At 39.6% G+C, this 20,424-nt stretch overlaps 1 protein-coding gene across 8 annotated transcripts in view; it reads right to left on the bottom strand.

Moving 5' to 3' along the window:
- Positions 1-20,424, bottom strand: part of fmnl2a (formin-like 2a) — a 46,116-nt gene that overhangs the window by 3,709 nt on the left and 21,983 nt on the right. For 4 of the 8 annotated variants that reach the window (XM_027164186.2, XM_027164185.2, XM_027164187.2 and 1 more), the window contains exons 4-26: positions 18,046-18,111; positions 17,456-17,532; positions 16,023-16,106; positions 15,368-15,520; positions 12,049-12,157; positions 11,784-11,860; positions 11,192-11,285; positions 10,413-10,487; positions 8,790-8,900; positions 8,481-8,630; positions 7,609-7,710; positions 7,135-7,462; positions 6,475-6,663; positions 3,854-3,978; positions 3,418-3,620; positions 2,920-3,154; positions 2,618-2,686; positions 2,448-2,528; positions 2,238-2,367; positions 1,946-2,109; positions 1,681-1,782; positions 1,476-1,571; positions 599-722 (exon numbers count right to left, since the gene is read on the bottom strand). In XM_027164186.2, the coding sequence (XP_027019987.2) occupies positions 599-722; positions 1,476-1,571; positions 1,681-1,782; positions 1,946-2,109; positions 2,238-2,367; positions 2,448-2,528; positions 2,618-2,686; positions 2,920-3,154; positions 3,418-3,620; positions 3,854-3,978; positions 6,475-6,663; positions 7,135-7,462; positions 7,609-7,710; positions 8,481-8,630; positions 8,790-8,900; positions 10,413-10,487; positions 11,192-11,285; positions 11,784-11,860; positions 12,049-12,157; positions 15,368-15,520; positions 16,023-16,106; positions 17,456-17,532; positions 18,046-18,111 (2,944 nt within the window). Of the gene's footprint in view, positions 1-598; positions 723-1,475; positions 1,572-1,680; positions 1,783-1,945; positions 2,110-2,237; positions 2,368-2,447; positions 2,529-2,617; positions 2,687-2,919; positions 3,155-3,417; positions 3,621-3,853; positions 3,979-6,474; positions 6,664-7,134; positions 7,463-7,608; positions 7,711-8,480; positions 8,631-8,789; positions 8,901-10,412; positions 10,488-11,191; positions 11,286-11,783; positions 11,861-12,048; positions 12,158-15,367; positions 15,521-16,022; positions 16,107-17,455; positions 17,533-18,045; positions 18,112-20,074; positions 20,098-20,424 lie in introns of those variants that run through there. The other 4 variants (XM_027164188.2, XM_027164190.2, XM_027164189.2 and 1 more) reach the window with 2 other exon arrangements.

Raw genomic sequence — 20,424 nt, 5'->3', positions numbered from 1 at the left:
GCCAGCAGAGCAGCTAGAATGTTAGCACAGCTACTGCATCTTCAGCAGCACAGCACAATCAATACAGTCTAATGGGTTAATAACATGTTCTACTGTTAGCTGATCCTTAAATAAAGTAAGATGTAAGAGATGTATTAGAGCAGCATGAGAGCAGCCAACATTCCACATCTATTCATCAACACACTCAAGCTTGTCAGCTCAAGTCCTACTTTGCTATTGAGGAATGTTTCTCAGTGAAAGAGATCAATGAGGGGCCACGTAAAGTGACCTAACGGCAGATCAGACTATTTACACGGATCACACATTTTACTTCTCCTGTATTGGATTAGTTATCAAGATTATCAAGGTGGATAAGCTAAGAGCTTTAGCTAGGTTATTGACTGTTAGTGCTTTAAGGTTGCCATGGCTGTTCGGACACTGTTATAAAGCAATGCTTCATGCACACTGATCTACAGCACTGCAGCCAATCCCAGCTCAGGCCAGAAGATAAGGATTTTGTGTGTGTGTGTGTGTGTGTGTGTGTGTGTGCGCGCAAATGTGTGAGGAGCACTGATGTACATCCTGTGAATGTGTGTGTAAAGAAAGCTGTGTGTGTTACCAGTGATAATGTCCTCAATGGTTCCATCTTTTCCCTCGTAAACATGACGACTGTCCTTCACTTGCTTCTTCCTCAACTCAGCTATCAGCTCCTGCTGCTGTCGTTTATTCTTATGAGAGGGAGACTGAACAAACACGCACACAAAAAACTGTTTCAAATACTTGGGTAGAACTCTCTCTCTCTCTCTCTCTCTCTCTCTCTCTCTCGCACACACACACATTCCTCTCTCTCTCACACACACACTTTCTCTCACTTGCTCTCTCTATTGTCCAATTCTATAAATAAATGTATTTTATTGTTCCTTAATAATAAAAGTTGAATACAATTTAACAGAGAAAATGTTTTCATACATTATAAATATTCACTGATGGTTTGGCACAAATATACCCATCCATTCTTGTTAACTTTGCCTGCTCTAAACACAACATTTCACAATACATATTTTACATTTATTATTATTATTTTTTATATATTTTCCATTGACAGTGGCTTCATACATGTTTATTTTAGCAGTAGCTTGCTGTTTCCTGGCACAGAATAATGTTTTGCTTTTGATATATAACTGCCCAGTGACTTTACAGAGTCAGTCTCTGTTTCCACTTGTCCCCATTTCTAAACATGATCTATATGAGTGTTCAAATGTTTCACTGATTTATCTGCAGAACTGCACTTCCAGTTTTGGACTATATAAAAATGGAAACACACACACACACACACACACACGCACGCACACACACACACACACACACACACACACACACACACACACACACACACACACACACACACACACACACACACACACACACACACACACACACACACACACACACACACACACACACACACACACACACACACACACAGCACGTTTTACCTTTTGATCTTCCTGCTCCATGGCCTCCTGCTCGAGCAGCTTTTCCATCAACATCTGCTCCTGTCTCTTCCTCTGCTCATTTTCCTCCTCTGCTTGCTGAGATAAAGAAAACAGCATGCAGTAAATCATGTGCATGACTTCTGTGTTACATACTGTGTTAGACTGCAGTTGTGTCATTTCGAAGGTGTCTGACTGGCAGGTTTACCCTGTATGCCTTCACAAAGCGCACAAACACCGGGAAGAACACTGATGGAGGCAGGGTTTTGGAGCTCTCCCCAAAAAACTTTACCGCCTCATCAAAAGCGTCCTGAAAGGAAACAACAGTGTCAAAGCCCCGAATACACAACACGACATATGACACAATACATACCTACTCTGGCTGAGGCTGACTGGCTATAATTACATAACAAAACAACAACAACAACAACTTCAAACCCTGTGATTGAAGGCATGAATGCTACAGTAAGTACCTGTGCAATCTTAGCATCATCCTGTAACTTCTTGAGCTTGCTCTCATTTAGATGTATAAAGTCTTTGAGCAGCGTGTTGTGGCCATGCATGCTATACTCTCTCCTAGTTAGATCCATTCCTCTCTGGAGTTCCTTCACATCCAGTAGCACATTCTCTAAAGAAACTACACAGAGAAAAAAGCCAAACTCAGCCAAAAATGCAGAACTTTCACTGTATGCTCTCACAAATAAGAACGACGCAATATTAGACGTGTGGCATTACATCGGTTTACTTTTTTCCTATAAACTGTACCTGCTGCTGCCTTTTCCACATAATGGAGCTCGTTATAGAACAGCGCCACCTGCTGGTACTTCTCCTTCACTACATTTGCAATGTAGTGCAATAGTGTTGTCTTCCTGTCTGTCGATTTGGTGTCTATTAACTAAAAACCCAAAAGCAGGTTAGTTTAATACTGAGAAAGAAAGGACTTCAGCAGCTTAACAGAAAGTAAGTGAGTCGTACCAAGTCTAAACTTTGGAGTTTGAAGCCATACACGGCCCCTCTTTTACTGCTGTTCATGTAGTTCCCAAGAGCCAATATAATCTGAAGCGAAGAAGAATGAGAGGGTTTCAGTAAGCGTGTACAAAGAGAAAGGAAAAGATAACACACTATATAAAAAAAAACACACTAACCTCCAGGATTTTCTTCAGTTTCTGTGAGGACTTGATGGACACAGATGCTGCAATAATGGCATGCAGTTGCTGTTGAGTCAGAAAAAAAAAGGTTTTATAAGCGTGCACAACCAAAAGACACAGACAAAATAAAAAGGCATGGGAAACCCTCACTTACAGAATTATAGATTATTAGGAAATAAGCTGTAAACTATAAATTACAATAAAAAAAAGATGGAAGATACTGAGTGAGTAAAAAATACAGTAAATACAGACATAAGATATAACAGCAGGGATTTATATAAAGGTAACATGTAACTTACTGGAGTGAGCATTTGCACGCTCTCGTTAAAGTTCCCCACAAATGCCATGATAGTCATCTTCTGCATGAGGCGCTCGATCTTGCTGAACTGCATCATGAAGCGGTCCTCATCCGTGATGTTTTCCAGTGGCTTTCTCTCTTTCTCGTACTGCCGTAACATTTTCACCTCGGACTCTGTGGGGATAAAACGCAGCAGACACTCCACAAAGTCCACCGGTAACATCCGCAGGTCAAACCTGAGAGAGGCGAGGAGAAAAAGATGAAACACTTTACATGCTTTACCAGGTGCCTGCTTCAAATCAAAATGTGGCTGCAGCTAAATGACCTTCACATTGTTTTCGGCAGAAGAAAGAGAGGACTATGGGGATTCTTGTTACACAGAAGACAGCAGTATGAGCATGCAAGATCTACAGTACATCTGAACTGTGTAGTGAGAGGTAAAGTAAACAAAATTGAAAACAAATGACTGATTTGGACGATGAAAGGTAATATAACGTACATCTGAATTGCTTTGCAGATTTCCTCCGGAGTCTTGCCCACTTTTCGGAGTGTGATGGCCAGGTTTTTAGCCCTGTTAGAGTCCAGTAGTGAGATTTTATTAGGGACCTTCTGGATGGTCTTCTGCTTGGTAGATGTGACATCAATTGCAGGGCCCTGTGCTCTTGTCTTAAATATCTCCTCAAACTCATCTACATTCAGATCCTAAAGGAAATAACAGAAACAGGACATTACAGTTGCTTTAGATTTTCATCCTGTCAGTGTGCACAGTTTGGTGTAAATCTGTTCTAAATACAGTAAATACTAAAAATCAGGTACAACGTATAAACAGAATATAATATACTTGCATATAAATCCTACAGGTTATCACTTGGGTGAGCAAAAGCATACTGTATTCAGTGCTGTGGCATAATTTAGGGTAGTGTGAGAGTTTTTACCTCCAGTATCTTCTCATCATCAATCTCATTGAAGACTGTGCCATTGATTTGGTTGGGCTTCAGTGCCACCCAGTTAAACACTGGCATTCGGAATTTCGTTTTGATCGGCTTCTTAATCTTCACAGCTGCAAAGCATCACAAAAAGCATACGTGTTTTATACGCTGTATGTTCACCAGTTAAAGTTCAGACAATGTCGTTAGAGTGAGTGATATAGAAGTGGTGACAAACACAAAGTGGAGCAGAGTCACTGTGGGAAACAACAGAAAAGCATAAAACCTTCATACTGACACTGAAGTTCCATGGCAACAGTGAGAAATGTGAGCAGTATGGAGAAACAGACTGACTCCATTCAGTCATGGTCAGGTGACTGTGTGAATAAGAGTGACTCACTTTCTTGTTACCAACCCTTGGTACACATACTATTATTGGACTGAGTAGCCTTATTGTGAAGAGAACTCAGCATGCTGCAGCTGTGCACTATAGTACAGACCGTAGGACATGATGTAACAGACTGTCCACCTTATACAGTGCGTATACAGATGGGTGACAAAGGACAAATGAAGAATGACTTAGGAAGGTGATGGGCTACCATGAGCCACCAGACACGGAAATCTCAGGGACTGTGCTGAAGAGATGAACACCATTCTTCTAAAAGATGTTCCATTGACTGGGATTTTGATAACTGTCGAGAGCATTGTCTAACACACCAGCCAGTCTAAAATCTGCTTCAGATATCCAGTTAAGTTAATATCTACTGGCTGTGATAGTCATGGCATATGATTTACTTAATTTTCATCCTCATCATACCATTCAGTGAGCCCTGTGGATGAAGTTATTAGGTAGTATCATCCTGAAAAAACCCTCCTGTCAGGATAGAAACTCTTGGTTATTCGGTTCTTCTCTCAGAAGGACTTGACTGGTCATGACCCTTCACTGTGGCATGTGGTAGCCTAGTTGTTAAGGTGTTAGGCTACCAATTGGATGATTGTGAGTTCGATCCCAGGTCCAACAAGCTTCCACTGTTGGGCCCCTGAGCAAGGCCCTTAACCCTCAATTGCTCAGCTGTATAAAAATGAGATAATGTAAGTCGCTCTGGTTACGGGCGTCTGCTAAATGCTGTAAATGTTAAAACAGACCCAACCCATATATCGTCCACAACTACTGGATCTCCTCACTGTATGGACAAGTGTGTATATACATATTTAAGGCTCATTAGGGGGAGAAGTGCCAAAATAATGGTATGGATAGATTGAGTAAAATAACAAATCCAGCCACACTTCCTGTACCTTATCTGCAGGCTCACTTGTAGTGACATGCTGCTGTATTTTAACATGCAGCACACAACACATGCTTTACAAAAGAACACACACAATGGCATTTTTAGCCTCTGAAGATAATGAGTCTAGCTGGGGCTATACGATTCAAAATCTAACAACGTAATAAATTGACTGAAAGAGTACTAGAGAATTGGAATTGTGGTTAGGTACAACTGTGGATCCCACAATTTCTGAATAGTGTCATGGATTTCAACTGTAATGAACAAGTATAAGTATAAAGGTCTTACGTCTCATGGAACATGTGGTTTCATACTTTGGCATCTGTATGCTGTCATTTGCTGAACTGTGCAAAGTGAAGTCTAGAAAATGTTCCTTATTTGGATTGAACAGTGATCAGAGTGAAGGAAAAGTCTTGCACAGAGCGTTTACTTTTATGCCTGGGTTCAAGCAGAACAATAGAAGTAAGCTGCCTTGGTGCACCAGAAACTGATGGGAATTCTGTTGATCATTATGCATCTTAGGACTAAAAATGCCATCTCATCAAATTCTACATGTGAACAAGAAATAGTAAAAGCACAAACACAAAACAGAAAACCTACAGAACAGCTTGATGGGTCCATCTATGTTGGCACAAAGATAGAAGAGAAACAAAATGCAAGAGATCAGTAAGAACGACACAAAAATATCCTAGAAGGTCTGATCAACTTTCTGATCAGCAATTATCATAAAAGGTTAGTTGTCTGAGATCTGTAGAAGTTTCAAGGTAATGGCACTAATATCGTCTCATTTGTGGCATGACTTTTTCAACTTGCCACCAGCATTTAAGAAATTAACCATGAACATCTCAGTGATATAAAGTTCTCACAGCCTTAGTGTTTATAGTAAGAAGGCTTGTTCTCGCTGTCTATGGTGTTCATTTACATCAGAGGGACAAATTCAATCAGACAGGGATCATTTTAAGTAGATCTTAAGTAGATCAAGATGAACACATTTAGTGATGATTTGCTTTCAGAAATATCTTTCACTGTTTTTTTATCGTTACATAATAGTCTGACAATTCACACTTAATCACTGATACTTATTATATCTTTATTTGGTCTAGTTTGGAAAATCTGGCACTTTTCCCTCCTGCAGGAAACACTGTCATTTGGATTATGTATTTATTTGACTATGAGTAAGTCATTTCTATTTGACCAAACAGCCTTGATAGGAAGTTAAACAGCGCTAACGAGCAGTGATTAAACACCCACAGACTTGATGATCATTATCATGCACAACTAAGAAGAGCAATAAGGTCCAACTAGATAAAGGAGGGTCATATGACATAACTGAGTGCTTCTTACCTGCGAGACCTGAATTGAAGATTACAGTGGGGGATCCACAGCCTGGTAGAGGGGGTGCCATGGGCGGTGGAGGTGGGGGCATGGGGGAAGATTCCTCTACAGTGTAGCCAGCGCCTGGAAGAGGGGGAGGTGGTGGTGGTGGTGGAGGAGGAGGGGGTGGCTCAGGGACAGCTGATGGACCGTTGAGTACTAAAGTATTAAACGACAGACGTGAATGTTAACAAAGATATAAGAAAGAATACAAATGGACCAACAACAAAAAACACCAAAGAATGACAGAAGAAAAAAACAAAACGAGACAATATTTAAAAGAGCCACACAGAGAGAGACATGCTACGACAGCCTGCCAGAAGATATTTCACCCACAGAGACTCAGAGACTCAATTAGCAAGACCAAATATAAAGCCATTTACTGTTTCTAATCCACTTGCTGTGTCATACAAAAGAGAACTGCTAGAGCTGGAGGCTGCCATTCATGTGTTATCGTTTTCAATTATAAGCTTATAAAATGCTGTAGAGGCAAATGCAAACACTAAATATTTTAAATGAGGTTTACTACAGTTCAAACAACAGAGCACTTATCAGGATAACTGAGTTTTGATGCATTAGCAGAGAGTCTATCTATGTGACTAAGCACAGAAGTACATCTAAGTCACTCACGTATCGCTGGCATCGGTGGGGGTGGAGGGGGAGGTGGTGGCATTGGCATGCCCGGTTCTATGCCGTTACTTGGTCCCACAAGCCCCACCAAGGCACCCTTGGGTACCCCTGTCACACCCTCTGTGCCTGCCAGCAGACCATTCATGGATGTAGCAGAAGTCAGGATGGCGATATCCCCGTCTCCTTTCTTCTGGATTTTGATGGTTCCTTGCTTTTCCAGTTCATGAATCTTCTTCTCCAGAGTGCATTGCCTCTGAATGGCCTCATCCTTCTCCTTCACCATCCTCCTAAGTGTGTGCACCTGTGAGCTAACATCCTTGTAGCCATCCTATGCCCAAATGCAAAAAAAAACAGCATTCATACTGATTTTAGTCTGTTCATCCTGCAAATGGTTTGGTTATATTTCTATTTACTATTTTTATATAGAAAAATAAGGTTTTCTTCTGACATGGATAAAGAGGCAGGAAATCTCACCCGTATAGAGTCCAGTTCCTTGTTTTTATGCATTAGCTGCTTCTCCAGTTCTACAATCTTTGCCATGGCTTCATTTTCTGTGTCCTGTAACTTCTCGGTCATCTACATTGCGAGTTTAAGGACATGTTCACAAACAGAAACTCATACTTTTGTGAAAATTAAGAGAGCCTTAGATCAAGATAGTTTAATAACAATCGTAAAATAAGAGCTGATAATAATTTGCATTCAAAGTAATATGACTAATATTCTTGTGGTAAATTGGTGCATCAACAGAGATACACATCAAACAGCACATATTAATAAGATTATAGGGAACTGCTAATCCAGTCATGGTTATGGCCTTAAATCTAAAGGTTACAATTCCAGAAAAACACATTTCAGCATTAGCAGAGTCAATTCTATTGAAACATTTTAAATAGGAAGGGCAAATAACTAAACAAAAGTGTTCAACAGTATTCGATGCATACGCTGAAATGACTTTAAAGATTTGGCATGCTAATTATCAAGTATCTGGGGCACTATTCATGTCATTTCCTTTGTGATCTAATTTGTTTAATAAAGTCCATTTGATGGCTGGAGGAATAAAACTAAGGTTTGTACCCAGAACCATACAAGGAATTTAAAAGTCAGGCCAAGAGCCCCTAAGACCTGAATGTTATTTTTCCTATCCTAACCTTCAACTTATTAGCTAACAATGGAAGTCGGTTACAGAACACATGAGCATCTAGACGTGAGGGCAGTGTTGTTAAACTCTTTCCAAACGGAGATGTTTTAAGGGAGAGGCAGATGAGTCAAACACATTTATAAGTAAGAAACTTTGCTTATTTTTGTCTTCATGGTCTTTGTGACAGGTGTCTAAACATGGCACTCACGTGAGACATGCTCTCCTCCAGTTCCTCCACTCGTTCCAGTGCTGCATTCTTCGTCTCAGCATCCTCCAAAAGAGCTCCAACATCAAACACGTTATCCAGATAGGCCTGGATTTGTACCTGCAATTTATCACTCTCAGTGTGCTTCAGCTTCTACTCAGAGCCCAGAGAGAAGAAAAAAGAGAAAGAGTATCCATGGGATGAGTGTATCTATAAAACATCTGAGTAATGCTTAAAAAAAATAGTTGTTTTTTTCCAACAAAACAGCTAAATATTCCTGGCCTTTATGCCACTATACTAATGTATACTCACATCCAGGTACTCATCCAAACATAGTTTAGTGAAGTCATACTGTAGGTGCACTCTGAAATTCATATCTTCTACTGAGTGGACCACGATGTTTATGAACTGCATACATGCCACCTGGAAGGTAGTGAAAAGCTGAAAGTTATTAGAGAGAATAGTAAAAAAACCCACTAAATTATTAGTTGACATTATTATTATGTCCAGGATAATAAAGCACTATCTAAGTTGTGATTGCAAAAATCTGGGGTTGGATCTTCTACTTTGTTTTACTACACCTTTCAATTACAGTGAAATACTACATTACAGCACTAGTTAGCTAGAACTAGTGTGCATGATGATGCCCGACCACTGAAATTATTTTCCCTTTATTAAGTATATGTAGGGTAAAATGTGCCCACTAGATTACAGTTATTTAGTAAGCCCATCACCCTACAAAGGAGATACAATCGTAGCAGCATGATTAAACTTAAGAAACCAAAATGTATCACATCACAAAAAATTAAATGCTTTCTGGATTTGAAAAATGTCTTCACCTTCCACTTAAGAGAGAATTAAGACATGGGACACCAGGTGTGCATTTGGAAACATATACTACATGGACAAAATATGGACAACTGACCATTGCAATGATATGTGGCCTGACACCACTGTCTAGAAGGTATGCTTTAACATTACACTTTCCCTTTAGTGGAACTAATGGGCCTATCCAAACCTGTTCCAGCATGACATTGCCCCTGTACACAAAGCGATGCCCATGAAGACATGTTTTGTTTTTAAGGTCGGAGTGGAACACCACAGAGCCCTGACCTCAACCACACTGAACATCTTTGGGATGAACTGGTGCCCCCGGCCTCCTCATCTGACATCTGTATCTGACCTCACTAATGCTCTTCTGGCTGAATGGGCAAATCCTCATAGATAAAATCAAAGAGAAAGCCTTCTCAGGAGAAAGGAGGCCATTATGCCGAACAAAAGGAGGACCAACTCCATATCATTGCCCATGGTTTTGGAATGGGATTTTAAAAAATTACACAGGTGTGTGATTGTCAGGGGTCCAAATGCTATTAACCATATAGTGTATACAGAACATACTGGGGTAATTTGACAGGAGAGGAGACAGCAAAAAAGCAATCAGATTTCACTGACTAGCTGCTTCATACAGTTGCTGCAGTTTCTCCTCAAATAAGAACTAGACGAATATTAATAATAATCAAATGGCGAATACAGAACTACATCTGTTGTGTTGCCATCAAAACCTGAGACTAAATGAACACTGCAGAAACACAGATTATTAAAAACTTGACTTGAAGCAAGGTGCAAATGGAATGTTTCTTGTTTTTAGAGGGCATTTCTCACACATGAATGACTACATGATAGCGAGCTGACACAGACTTGTGAATTTAACATACAAGAACTTAATACACAAAAGCCTGCTCCTCTGAGTCTAAGTTATGAATGAGTTGACCTGTAATTTAGGATTTTTTTTAAGTGGCACAATGCAGCAGAAACTAGATGTGTATTGACTGTGTAGTAATAATCTACTTTTACAAAGTAAATGTACAATTTGAATGGTAGTTAAGGATAAATAAAAGCCACCGGCAGTTGCCTGATTTGGCTTTGGAATAGTACCATGAAGTCAATGTTATTGTCCTCATTCTTGAAATGCTCCATCAGCTTCTCAAAGCGTTGATTTTCTGAACAAACCTTTTAAAACAAAGCACAAATTACCATTTTCTTTAGTTACACAAGAATTTGTATGTGACATGCTTGCAAAAAGACAAAAACCTGCATCATCTATAACAAACAGGAAGACAACACAAATGTAAAAATGACCCAGGGAACCGGGTTGAGATTACGGTGTTACACAGATACAGAGGAACAGAAGAAAGAAAACACTATGAAAGCTAACTGCAATAAATGATTTATATGTGATTGAGCATTTCGTCAAACACAAATGGTCTAGGTGAAAATAAATCAAATGAATCACTGCAGTAGATACCTTAATCTACAGTCCTATACAGAATCCATATTCCTGAGCAAAGCTGAACCTGCTTCAAATTTTGATGTGATTTGCATGTATCCATATGAGCTGTTATTACTCCTTCCCTATTGCTCTACAGCACTGGCAATTTAACAGGTTAACATTCTTTGCTTCTAATAATCAAATGCGATCAATGACACCACTAAAGACGTTGACAAATACAGCCGTTAAATCGTCTAATACCTAGTGTATAAATTTGCTGTTGCAAGGACGGGTGTGACACTAAAATAAACAGCGAAAGGGTTTCCACCACTTTTTTTGGAATGAAGAGAAAGAAAAGTTCTAAATAAAATATCGCAAAGAATGACAGGACTTTTTATAGTAATGTGAAAAATAATGATGATTTGGGAAAAGTGCAGCTCTGTACCTCTTTAAAGTTATCAAAAGCAGCGAGAATGATCTCATGCCCCCCTCGGACCAGACACACTGCAGCCAGTAGCTCCAGTACTAGCGCTTTTGTCCTAGAAAACATGAAAACACACACACACACACACACACACACACACACACACACACACACACACACACACACACACACACACACACACACACACACACACACACACACACACAGGATAAGATATCAGTGCTGTATATCACTGTTTCATGTTGATGACTGAAATTATATCCCATTAAACAACACAAAAGGGGTTTCAGATTGGCATGACTACTATTGTGGTAGCAATGTGAAGTGCACTGAGACAAAACAAGTCAGGGAGCTATGCACATGCAAAACTGGGCACACCCACATACACAGATTAGGAGACTGTCCTGTTGCAGCTGCCAGTATTTATGACTCTGTCAGAGGACTAGCAACCTGCCTGAATGAGAGCATGGCACATGCTGAGAAAACTCCATTACAAAGCAGGTGTTTTCAATCTCCCTCTCTAAAACACTTTCTCCTTTTCTCCCTCCAGCACAGACACACACACAACCACACACCATTTACAATGCTTTACCTGGGGTTCTTGTTGTTCAGACTTAGTGCAATTTCATTCACAGCATGAGGGTGGGACATAACCATGTTGAAGCCATACTAACAACAAAAACAAAGAAAGAAATAAAAGCGAGTGATGCATTAATGAGCACAGAAGGATGCCTTAAACTGAATTAAACATCCAAACTAAAAAATTGAAAAATGACCTGTCAAAGTGTAAACAAGGGAAAACAAAGCATTTGTCAGCATATAATATGTATTACTGTGTACAGTATGGTGTAGTTCACCTGATAGTTCATGATGGCTCGTAGGCACATGATGCAGACGTGAACGTCGTCTTTCTTACACAGCAGTCTAGAATTCTTCAACGTTCTTCTGCTGGGCAATGTATTACATCTGAGAAGAGAGTGAAGGGTGGAGAAAAAAGTTCCATAAAACACTGAAAGAATGAAGCGCTTCACCACTAACAAATCAGAAGCAATTTGAAAAAACACTTTTCAGGACAAAACTGTTGAAGTGTCAAGAAGAAACGGGCTCAGAGAAAACCAGAGTGATATTGCAATTTAACACTAAAGCACTGAATGGTATCTGACTGACAAATGTTGCTACGGCGACAGCAGTGGAATTTAAAGTAAAATATAATGTTTATTATGCTCTGGAGACGGCCATAACTTAAATTACAGCGAGGACATTAAATGCAGTAGTCAACAAACAGTGGTGCCTCCGCTGTGTAGAGGGTATTGTCTTAACTCGAGCAGCTTCACACACATATCACTTGCGCTGTGCACAATGGCTGCATCATTGACATGCAAGGCAGACGTCTGTGGCGCTTTATCAAAGCAGAATAAGCCCAAGCCTTTTATGTGCAATACAGAGGCACACAAACAATTGTTAAACCAAAAAAAAAGAAAAAACACATGCACACACATACGTTTTTGTTAAACGTACAAACTGAACCTTCACACACATCCATTCAGACTTAATTCATAATTAACTGCATATTAACTGCTGCTACAAAAGTTTGAATATGTTTACATTGCTCTGGTTGTACAATATAGTTTATAATATACAGTATGCACACTGGTCAGCGCTAATTCCTGTATTTTGTGTATATGTCTTGTAGGGTTTTGTATTTGCACTGTGTTTACACTGTCTTTTGTACTGCACTGTTGCACAAGGTTGCACACGTTGCACTTTATGTGGCTAGGACTTAAGTCCTTATCGCTGTGTTGTTTTATGTAGCTTTACGTCCTTTTATGTAGCACCACGGTCCAAAAGAAACATTGCTCCATTTCATGGTGTATTTTGTCAGCTATATATGGTTGAAATGACAATAAAAGCTTCTTGACTTGACTTGACTGTTCAGTAAATACTTTTGTCTTACTATTCTTACATAAATATTTGTACAGATAATTCAAGTTAAATACATATAAAACAACAGCAGTAAGTGAAAGAAAATCGTATGTCTGTTATAGATTCCTAAAATGAATCAATACATAATAAAAATAATAATAATAATAATAATAATAATAATAAAAGCAGTTTTTCCATGGGGACCAGAAAATTTCGCAACAAGTTGAAAACTGTCAGATATTCCGATCCATGACATATAAAGGGATATATATAAAAACACACGCAAGTTATTTCTGTCTTGTCACAAGGCACATGCTTGCAGAGAAATGTTTCCAAAGCGCCTTCCTCAAAGCACTGAGACAGTAAAAGTGAGACACAGTCTGGCACATGCACATGAGCCTGAGTGTTCTTCAATGTAGTGCTGATCCTACTCAAGGTCAGGGGGCCTGGAGTCTATAGAAATAAGGAAGGATCTGGAGGAAACCCCTGAAGCTCGGGGAGAACATGCAAACTCCACACACACAGGGTGGAGAAGGGAATCAAACCCCTAATCCCAGAGGCAAACTAATCACTAAGCTACAATGTTCTCGTTCCTCAGGATCTATCGTGTAAATCCAAAACATGAACATGCCATTGTCTTCATCAAAAGTGTTTCCCTAAATGATTATTACTTTCATTATATCTGTATCCAGGGTGATGTTATTTTAAATCATTACTAATCATTTGTAGAATAACAAATTACATGTGGACACTTGGTTCTGAATACACAAGTGCAATTTGGAAACAACCCCACATCCTGCCAGACATGGGAGGGTTTTCTATTACCAAAAATCCCAATTTGCATTATCATACTCTTGGCCACTTACTATTTATAACTTGCATTAGCCAAGTTAAAGTTAGCTAAAAAAAAAAATAAATCAGCCTCTAACAAGCTGCAACCTTCACTGTTTTTTTGTTTTGTTTGTTTGTTTGTTTGTTTTTAAAGAAAGAGTTTTTGTGAAAGGGCTTTGCCCAAGGGCCCAGCAGCGGCAGCTTGGAGGACCTGGGATTCAAACTCATGACCTACCGAGTAGTCCAACACCTTAACCACCAGGCTACCACATCCCTCTCCTACATGACAAAACTGGAATGTTACATAGAAGCCAAGAAGAAATCAGAACATCCTTCAAAAATCTGGTAAGACAGAACTCATTCTCATTATGATGGTCAAGACTGTAGTAAGTTGTGTTTGCTCCTCTTTTCAAAACAGCAGCTACACTCCCACAAGTACGTGTGCGTCTAGAGAGAACAGTGTGGCGTCTAATTGTAATTCGTTAATGGAAGTCTGATGATGTTCTCTGATTTTGTAAAGCTATTATTCATAGTTTGAGTTTGAGTTTATACCTCATGCCATGTCGACTTGTTTTGACAAGTTTGCGCTATGACAGCAAGAAATTCATCTTACGCACTACAGCTCAGGCAGATCAAAGTCAGTAGCATAGCTTATGCCTGGTTTTACTTCTTAGAGTCAAAACAAACTTCACTAAGGTTTAGGGGATCTGTGGAGGAATGGCAGAGACCTCTCAGCTGCCTGTCAAGTGAAGAGGCAGAAAACAGCGAGGTACACAAACGATACACAAGATACACAACACAAACATTTTGTTGCACTTATCTTACTAAATCACCGAAGCTGATTATTTTCCAACAGAAGCACGTCCATAAGCTTTTTATTCCTCTGTGACCGCAATTTGGCTACAATGAATTCTTTTTTTAAACTTCTGATAACTAAAACATTTGGTTTGAATCATTTATGGTTAAACTTCATGTTGTGAAACTTCCATGAAACAAGTTTGTTCCTGTTATAGCAGCTATAAACAGCGGTTCCTTCATCAGCTTCTTTTTTTTCACTCTCCACTTGTTATATTAAACAGACACCACAATCTGCCCTGCTCTGAAGATATACTTCATATAACAAATTGGACTTTTTTTTAAAATTTGCTTATTATTAGGCATAGAATAACAAAAGTAGAGTAAAATGTTTGTGTGTTATTAAATCCCAAAAAAATAATAAAGTATTTGATTGAGCACTTTAATATAAACTTTGCAGCAGTTGGAAATTACAGCAGTATTTAGTGTCTTATGACGAAGTCCATGCACACTCGCTAAAGTGTGATACACGTGAGCGCGAGAGACTGCGGCCAGTGTGATTTGATTGCTGTTACACATGTAGGAAAATTAGCGCCTATGGAAATTCATTCATTTTGTTGAACAAACCTTAACGTAGAGTGTCTCCCAGCTCTGCTGATGCTTCCTGGAATCGGAGACGGTAGATTGCTCCCTGTGTGGAGATCTTCGATAGAGCGACTCCAGGATTTCGACTTGTCCATCGCGTTGTCTGTGCCGTTCTCAAAACTGTCACCATCAAATCTGTACACATTGTCGTACAGTGTTCCAAATGCATGTACATATGTGGGTTTTTTATGTTTATACACCCCTCCAGTACACACTTAGTTCAAATCCCAAATGGTGTCCTATATTACTATAAAACTGCACTAAAATGAAATATCCAGTTCAGGACATGCACTTTGATTTCCTTTATTTTTATCTTCATGAAAAAGGGATGGATAATAATTAATACATGAACAGAAAGTATGAACACACATTCCAATAAAGCAGATTTGGTCACTCCCTGGGATGGAACGTAATACAATCTCTACAGTACAACCTTGTGACTATGTCTGTCTGTATGAATGGACTGAATGAACAGTGTAAATTACACAAGCTAATTCCCGGGCCAGTCAGAGAGAGTGAGAGTGATGAGTCAGTGTACCACAGCATATGTGGCAATGTGAATGTGACTACATCTATGGTTAGGGAGAAAAGATCCATTGTGCTCATTGTGGGTTGTGTATAAGCATGGGTGACTTACGTGACAGCATACTGTGCAAAAGAGAGATACTCCACCAACACGTCCAGACCCTTATTCTCCTCGTTTAGAAACTCACGCACCCAGCTACACAAAAACACAGGCAGACGGACGTAAGGGGAAAAACCAACGAGGGCTTTGAAAATGTATTTTCAGAAATGTCAAAAAGCCATGAAAATCATAAAAATCTGCAAATGATAAAGTATGTCTCAAACAGGAGCATGTGAAGAGACAGGAAAGATTTGAAGATAGCTTTTTTCCTTTAACAGAATATAAAGTGTTTCCTCTCATTATTCTCTGGCAAGAATGATGAATATTTTGCACTTCAAAAGCAATGGCAATGATACATGTACTCCCTCAACACACACACACACACACACACACACACACACAACACACACACACAAACAGAAGCTTAGTGATCAAAAAGCCACTTTAACTGGTTCTCTTCACTATGTGTGTGCTTAGCTTTCACTCAGAAAGATTCTTTTCACACTGCCACACTGCGTGTCTATATGTGTTATATGTTATATTCTTTGGTAACTTAGTTGTGCCTAAACACTTCTCGAGAGTAATTTCTACATAGTTTAACGCTTAAATTAGATTTGTTTTTTAACTAATCCTTGTCAGGAGTCTTAAATCCCTTCCCCGAGAGCTGAAGCATATAGGTTGCATTTTCAAAACAGCCTTATTGAGGTGCTTTGTTTGTCGTGTCTGTCCTCATGTGACTAACAAATGTTAATGCTCTATTATCTTATACAGATAAGACAGATTAGTCATATAATCCATTTTAGCAGCATACGGTTGGCGACTAATGCCACTTGTAGTAACAGTAAGCAATGCACTGTGCTGGAGCTTTGTGTGTTTATATGGAGTGGGCCGTGTATTTGGTTCATTTTGTATGGTATAGCTGCCTCTCTTGTATGTGAAATCTTGTACATTTCACTGTATGGACAGTTGAAACAGCAGGAACAGCAGGACATCCTGCTTTTCCGCAGCTGTGACCTCACAAATATCTGTCAGCTTTTCCATTTCCATCTGCTGCAGATCCCAGCATGGTTGTAAACCTGTTGTAACAGTCACCTCCTTATCAGTGATCTCTCTGCCACAAGAACAGCAACCTGAGGACTGGTGACTGTAAATGAGCTTTTCATTATGTCTGCATATACTGTACACAAGTTTGTGTTTTCCTGAGTTATGTCTGTAGCAGCCTTTACTCCAGGCAAAACTAACCGAATGTGTGTTGCATATAAATGTATATAAAGGTAATGACTTGTATGTTTATTCAGAACACAAGTTATTTATGCTTATTAATAACTATTTATTTTCTACTTAAATATAAAGACAGACACACACACACACACACACACACACACACACACACACACACACACACACACACACACACACACACACACAGAGTCTTTATCGCTCACCCGATGTGATTAGTCCTTAATGAAATTTCTAGTTCTCTCAGCACCTGAGTTGATTCTTGAACTCTCCGCCGGAATTTCTGGATAAAAGGAATAAACATGAGAATGTATGAATATGAAGAAGGGTATACAAGGATGCAAACTTCCTCTGTGTTGCTGAATCAGTAGAATGTCACCAACAGTTAACTTCCTGAACACTGAGCTTACTCTGTCTAATGTAAAGAACAAGAAACATGCAGTGATATAAAAAATATACTGTAAATCATTACGCACATGTTACGTAATAAAAACAAGCTCTGATACTCATTAGATACACTGATACTCATCTGGTTACAAAAAAACAATGCTGATTAGTGAACACTTGGTTGAACACACAGTCATGAAGTTTGCTGTTTCGGTTCAGAGGTGACTCCTATGCCTTGAGTAATCATATCATCTCATTAAAGTGGGAGCTCATTTCACGTGTAAGCCTCTCTGTGCTGAAGCTAAACTGTGGACCCATTCTTGTCCTGCATGCTGTTTCCAAGGATACAGCCCCTGTGTGCGAGCCCCATGACCCAATCTCGTGTCAGGTGAAATGCATGTGAACAAACCGCCCAACGCAGCAGAGCAGACAGGGGAGGGGAAGACTGGTGTTCATCTACAGACAAAAAGCTGAGCTGAAGCCAGGGACACACACACAAACACACACACACACACACCCACACACACAAACATGCACACACACACACCCACACAAACAAAAGCCATTTGGAAGATGTGCAATAATTGTGTAGGGACTAGAAACTAACAGGCTGGACATAAATAATCAATCCCTGATTCATCAGAGGTCTATTACTGATGTCAGAAATGCTACAGCAGGTGGGAGAGCCTCCTTTAACCACAAGAGAGTAGCGATTTTAATAAAATAAACAGAACGAGACAAAGGGGTTGTGAATAGAAAAGACAGCTATAGGTAGAGAGTGATAGTAAACTAGCAAACCAAAAGAACAGAGGCTGAGGCAAAAAATAATAAAGCATGTGCTTCATGACGGCTCCCTGTGTGCTCTGACACATGTGGAGATGAACGCTGGGTTGTTTCAAGGGCCGTTACGTGTGTGTGTGTGAGCATGTGTGTCCACATAATGCTTTGGCATGTTACGCAGGTACACAGAGACATGGCTGTGTTTGCTTTTGAAGGTATTTTACCAAAAGGAGGACTTTGTATTTATTAGCTAAGGGTTTATCCTCAATCTGCTACATATTAGCAGGCTTTGTTAAAACACCCAAATCTAAATTCTGTGTTATAAGACAAGCTTGGCGTTCATATGTCTGTTTGCTTGTAGCTTATGTTGGCATATTAGGCATATTTATTCATTTACTGAGTCAATGAAACTGACTAAAAGTCTTTTGCTTCAGGATCATCATCCTCATCCTCATCCATCTCATAGTGAAGACCATACATAATTAGAATTATAATACAGTATAACACAATACGTAATATAATACTATTACATGATATACATTTTTATATTTAAAAAGCATCTACCCCTTTAAGCATTACAGACTCCTCACTCTTCACTAAGCATTCCCAGCTGTGTGAGGAAGAGAGAGAGAGAGAGCGAGAGAGAAAGCGAGCGAGAGAGAGAGAGAGAGAGAGAGAGAGAGAGAGAGAGAGAGAGAGACAGAGAGAGAGAGAGAGAGAGAGAGAGAGAGAGAGAGAGAGAGGGAGGAAGGGGGTGGGGTGTTCTCCCAGAGGGGTCATCCTTGAAACTAGAAACAAATCTATGGCTCAGACATTCTTCAGGACCTTATGCAATGGCCGTCTTCCTGCTGCTAGCTGATTGGCCAAGAAGTGCATGTGGAATGTGTTCTATGTAAAAATGAGAGAAGTCCGCTGCAGCTCTCCAAACTCACCACCGCACAAAGTAGCGATTGTTGTGTTAAAAAAAAAAAAAAAAAAAAAAAAAAAAAAATTGGGGCAAGCCAGGATGTAAAACCATAACTCTCTAACTCTCTCTCTCTCTCTCTCTGAACCGCCTTCTTTTCACTGTCTGCCCCTCACCGCCTTTTATCTCTACCAATTCTGTCCCTAACAGTGTTACTGGGCCCCAATGTCTCTCACAACTATTTTCTCTCCTAACTCTCCTGTTTTCCTATTTGCTTACAGCTCTTGTGCCCTTCTCCTCTTTTGCTCTCCTTTTAACTGTACTTTCTGTTTCTTCTGTTCTCGGAAGGGCAGGCAGATAAGAGTGCGCAATACCATGCAGGGGAGTTGTGTATGATGGCTGGGTGTTTTCTCACACCCTCACATGCACTATTGCCTGATTTTGATTTCCCTTCCACACTCAAAGATAAAAAAAATCTTTTTTTTACTGAATGGAATTTTCACCTTACCATGTCAGGCACAGTCGGCAGAGCATATCGCAGTAGATGTAGTGCGTTAGATAAATGACTGGACTAACTCCTGTAGTCATAACTGTGTTAAATGTGAACAGCTCTGCTGACTGACCCTTTTTTGATATATTCTACTCAGCGTCATTTCATGTAGGAAACAAACTCTTCATTTAACTCTAATCTCATCAATTCACTCTGGTTCATACTGCTTTGTATGCCTTGTTCTATCTTCTAGGTCCTAAGTACCTCCATCTTCATTCATTCATCATTCTCTTGTCTCTCCTGTTATCAGTCATCTGTGCTCCTGTCACCTTGTACTGGCAAATCCAGGAAACTCCTTAAAGGAGAAAACTTTCCACCCAGTATACACTCTGTCCATCAGAAATAAACAGTTATCCTGAACTACAATAATAATAATAATAATAATAATAATAATAATAATAATAATAATAAAACACTCACTTTACCGAATGTTTACCTTGTAACTGAAAAAAATCCTGGAGCTACTCTGGGGTCTGGGTTTTTTAATAAATTTTTTTTAAATGACAGCAGTGAAATGTTGTAGCAGCAATGTTGAGCGCGTGAGACGTGTTGCA

Source organism: Tachysurus fulvidraco, chromosome 6, assembly GCF_022655615.1.
Source record: "Tachysurus fulvidraco isolate hzauxx_2018 chromosome 6, HZAU_PFXX_2.0, whole genome shotgun sequence".
In the NCBI taxonomy this organism is placed as follows: Eukaryota; Metazoa; Chordata; class Actinopteri; order Siluriformes; family Bagridae; genus Tachysurus; species Tachysurus fulvidraco.
This window is presented reverse-complemented; position numbering and strand designations above follow the sequence as displayed.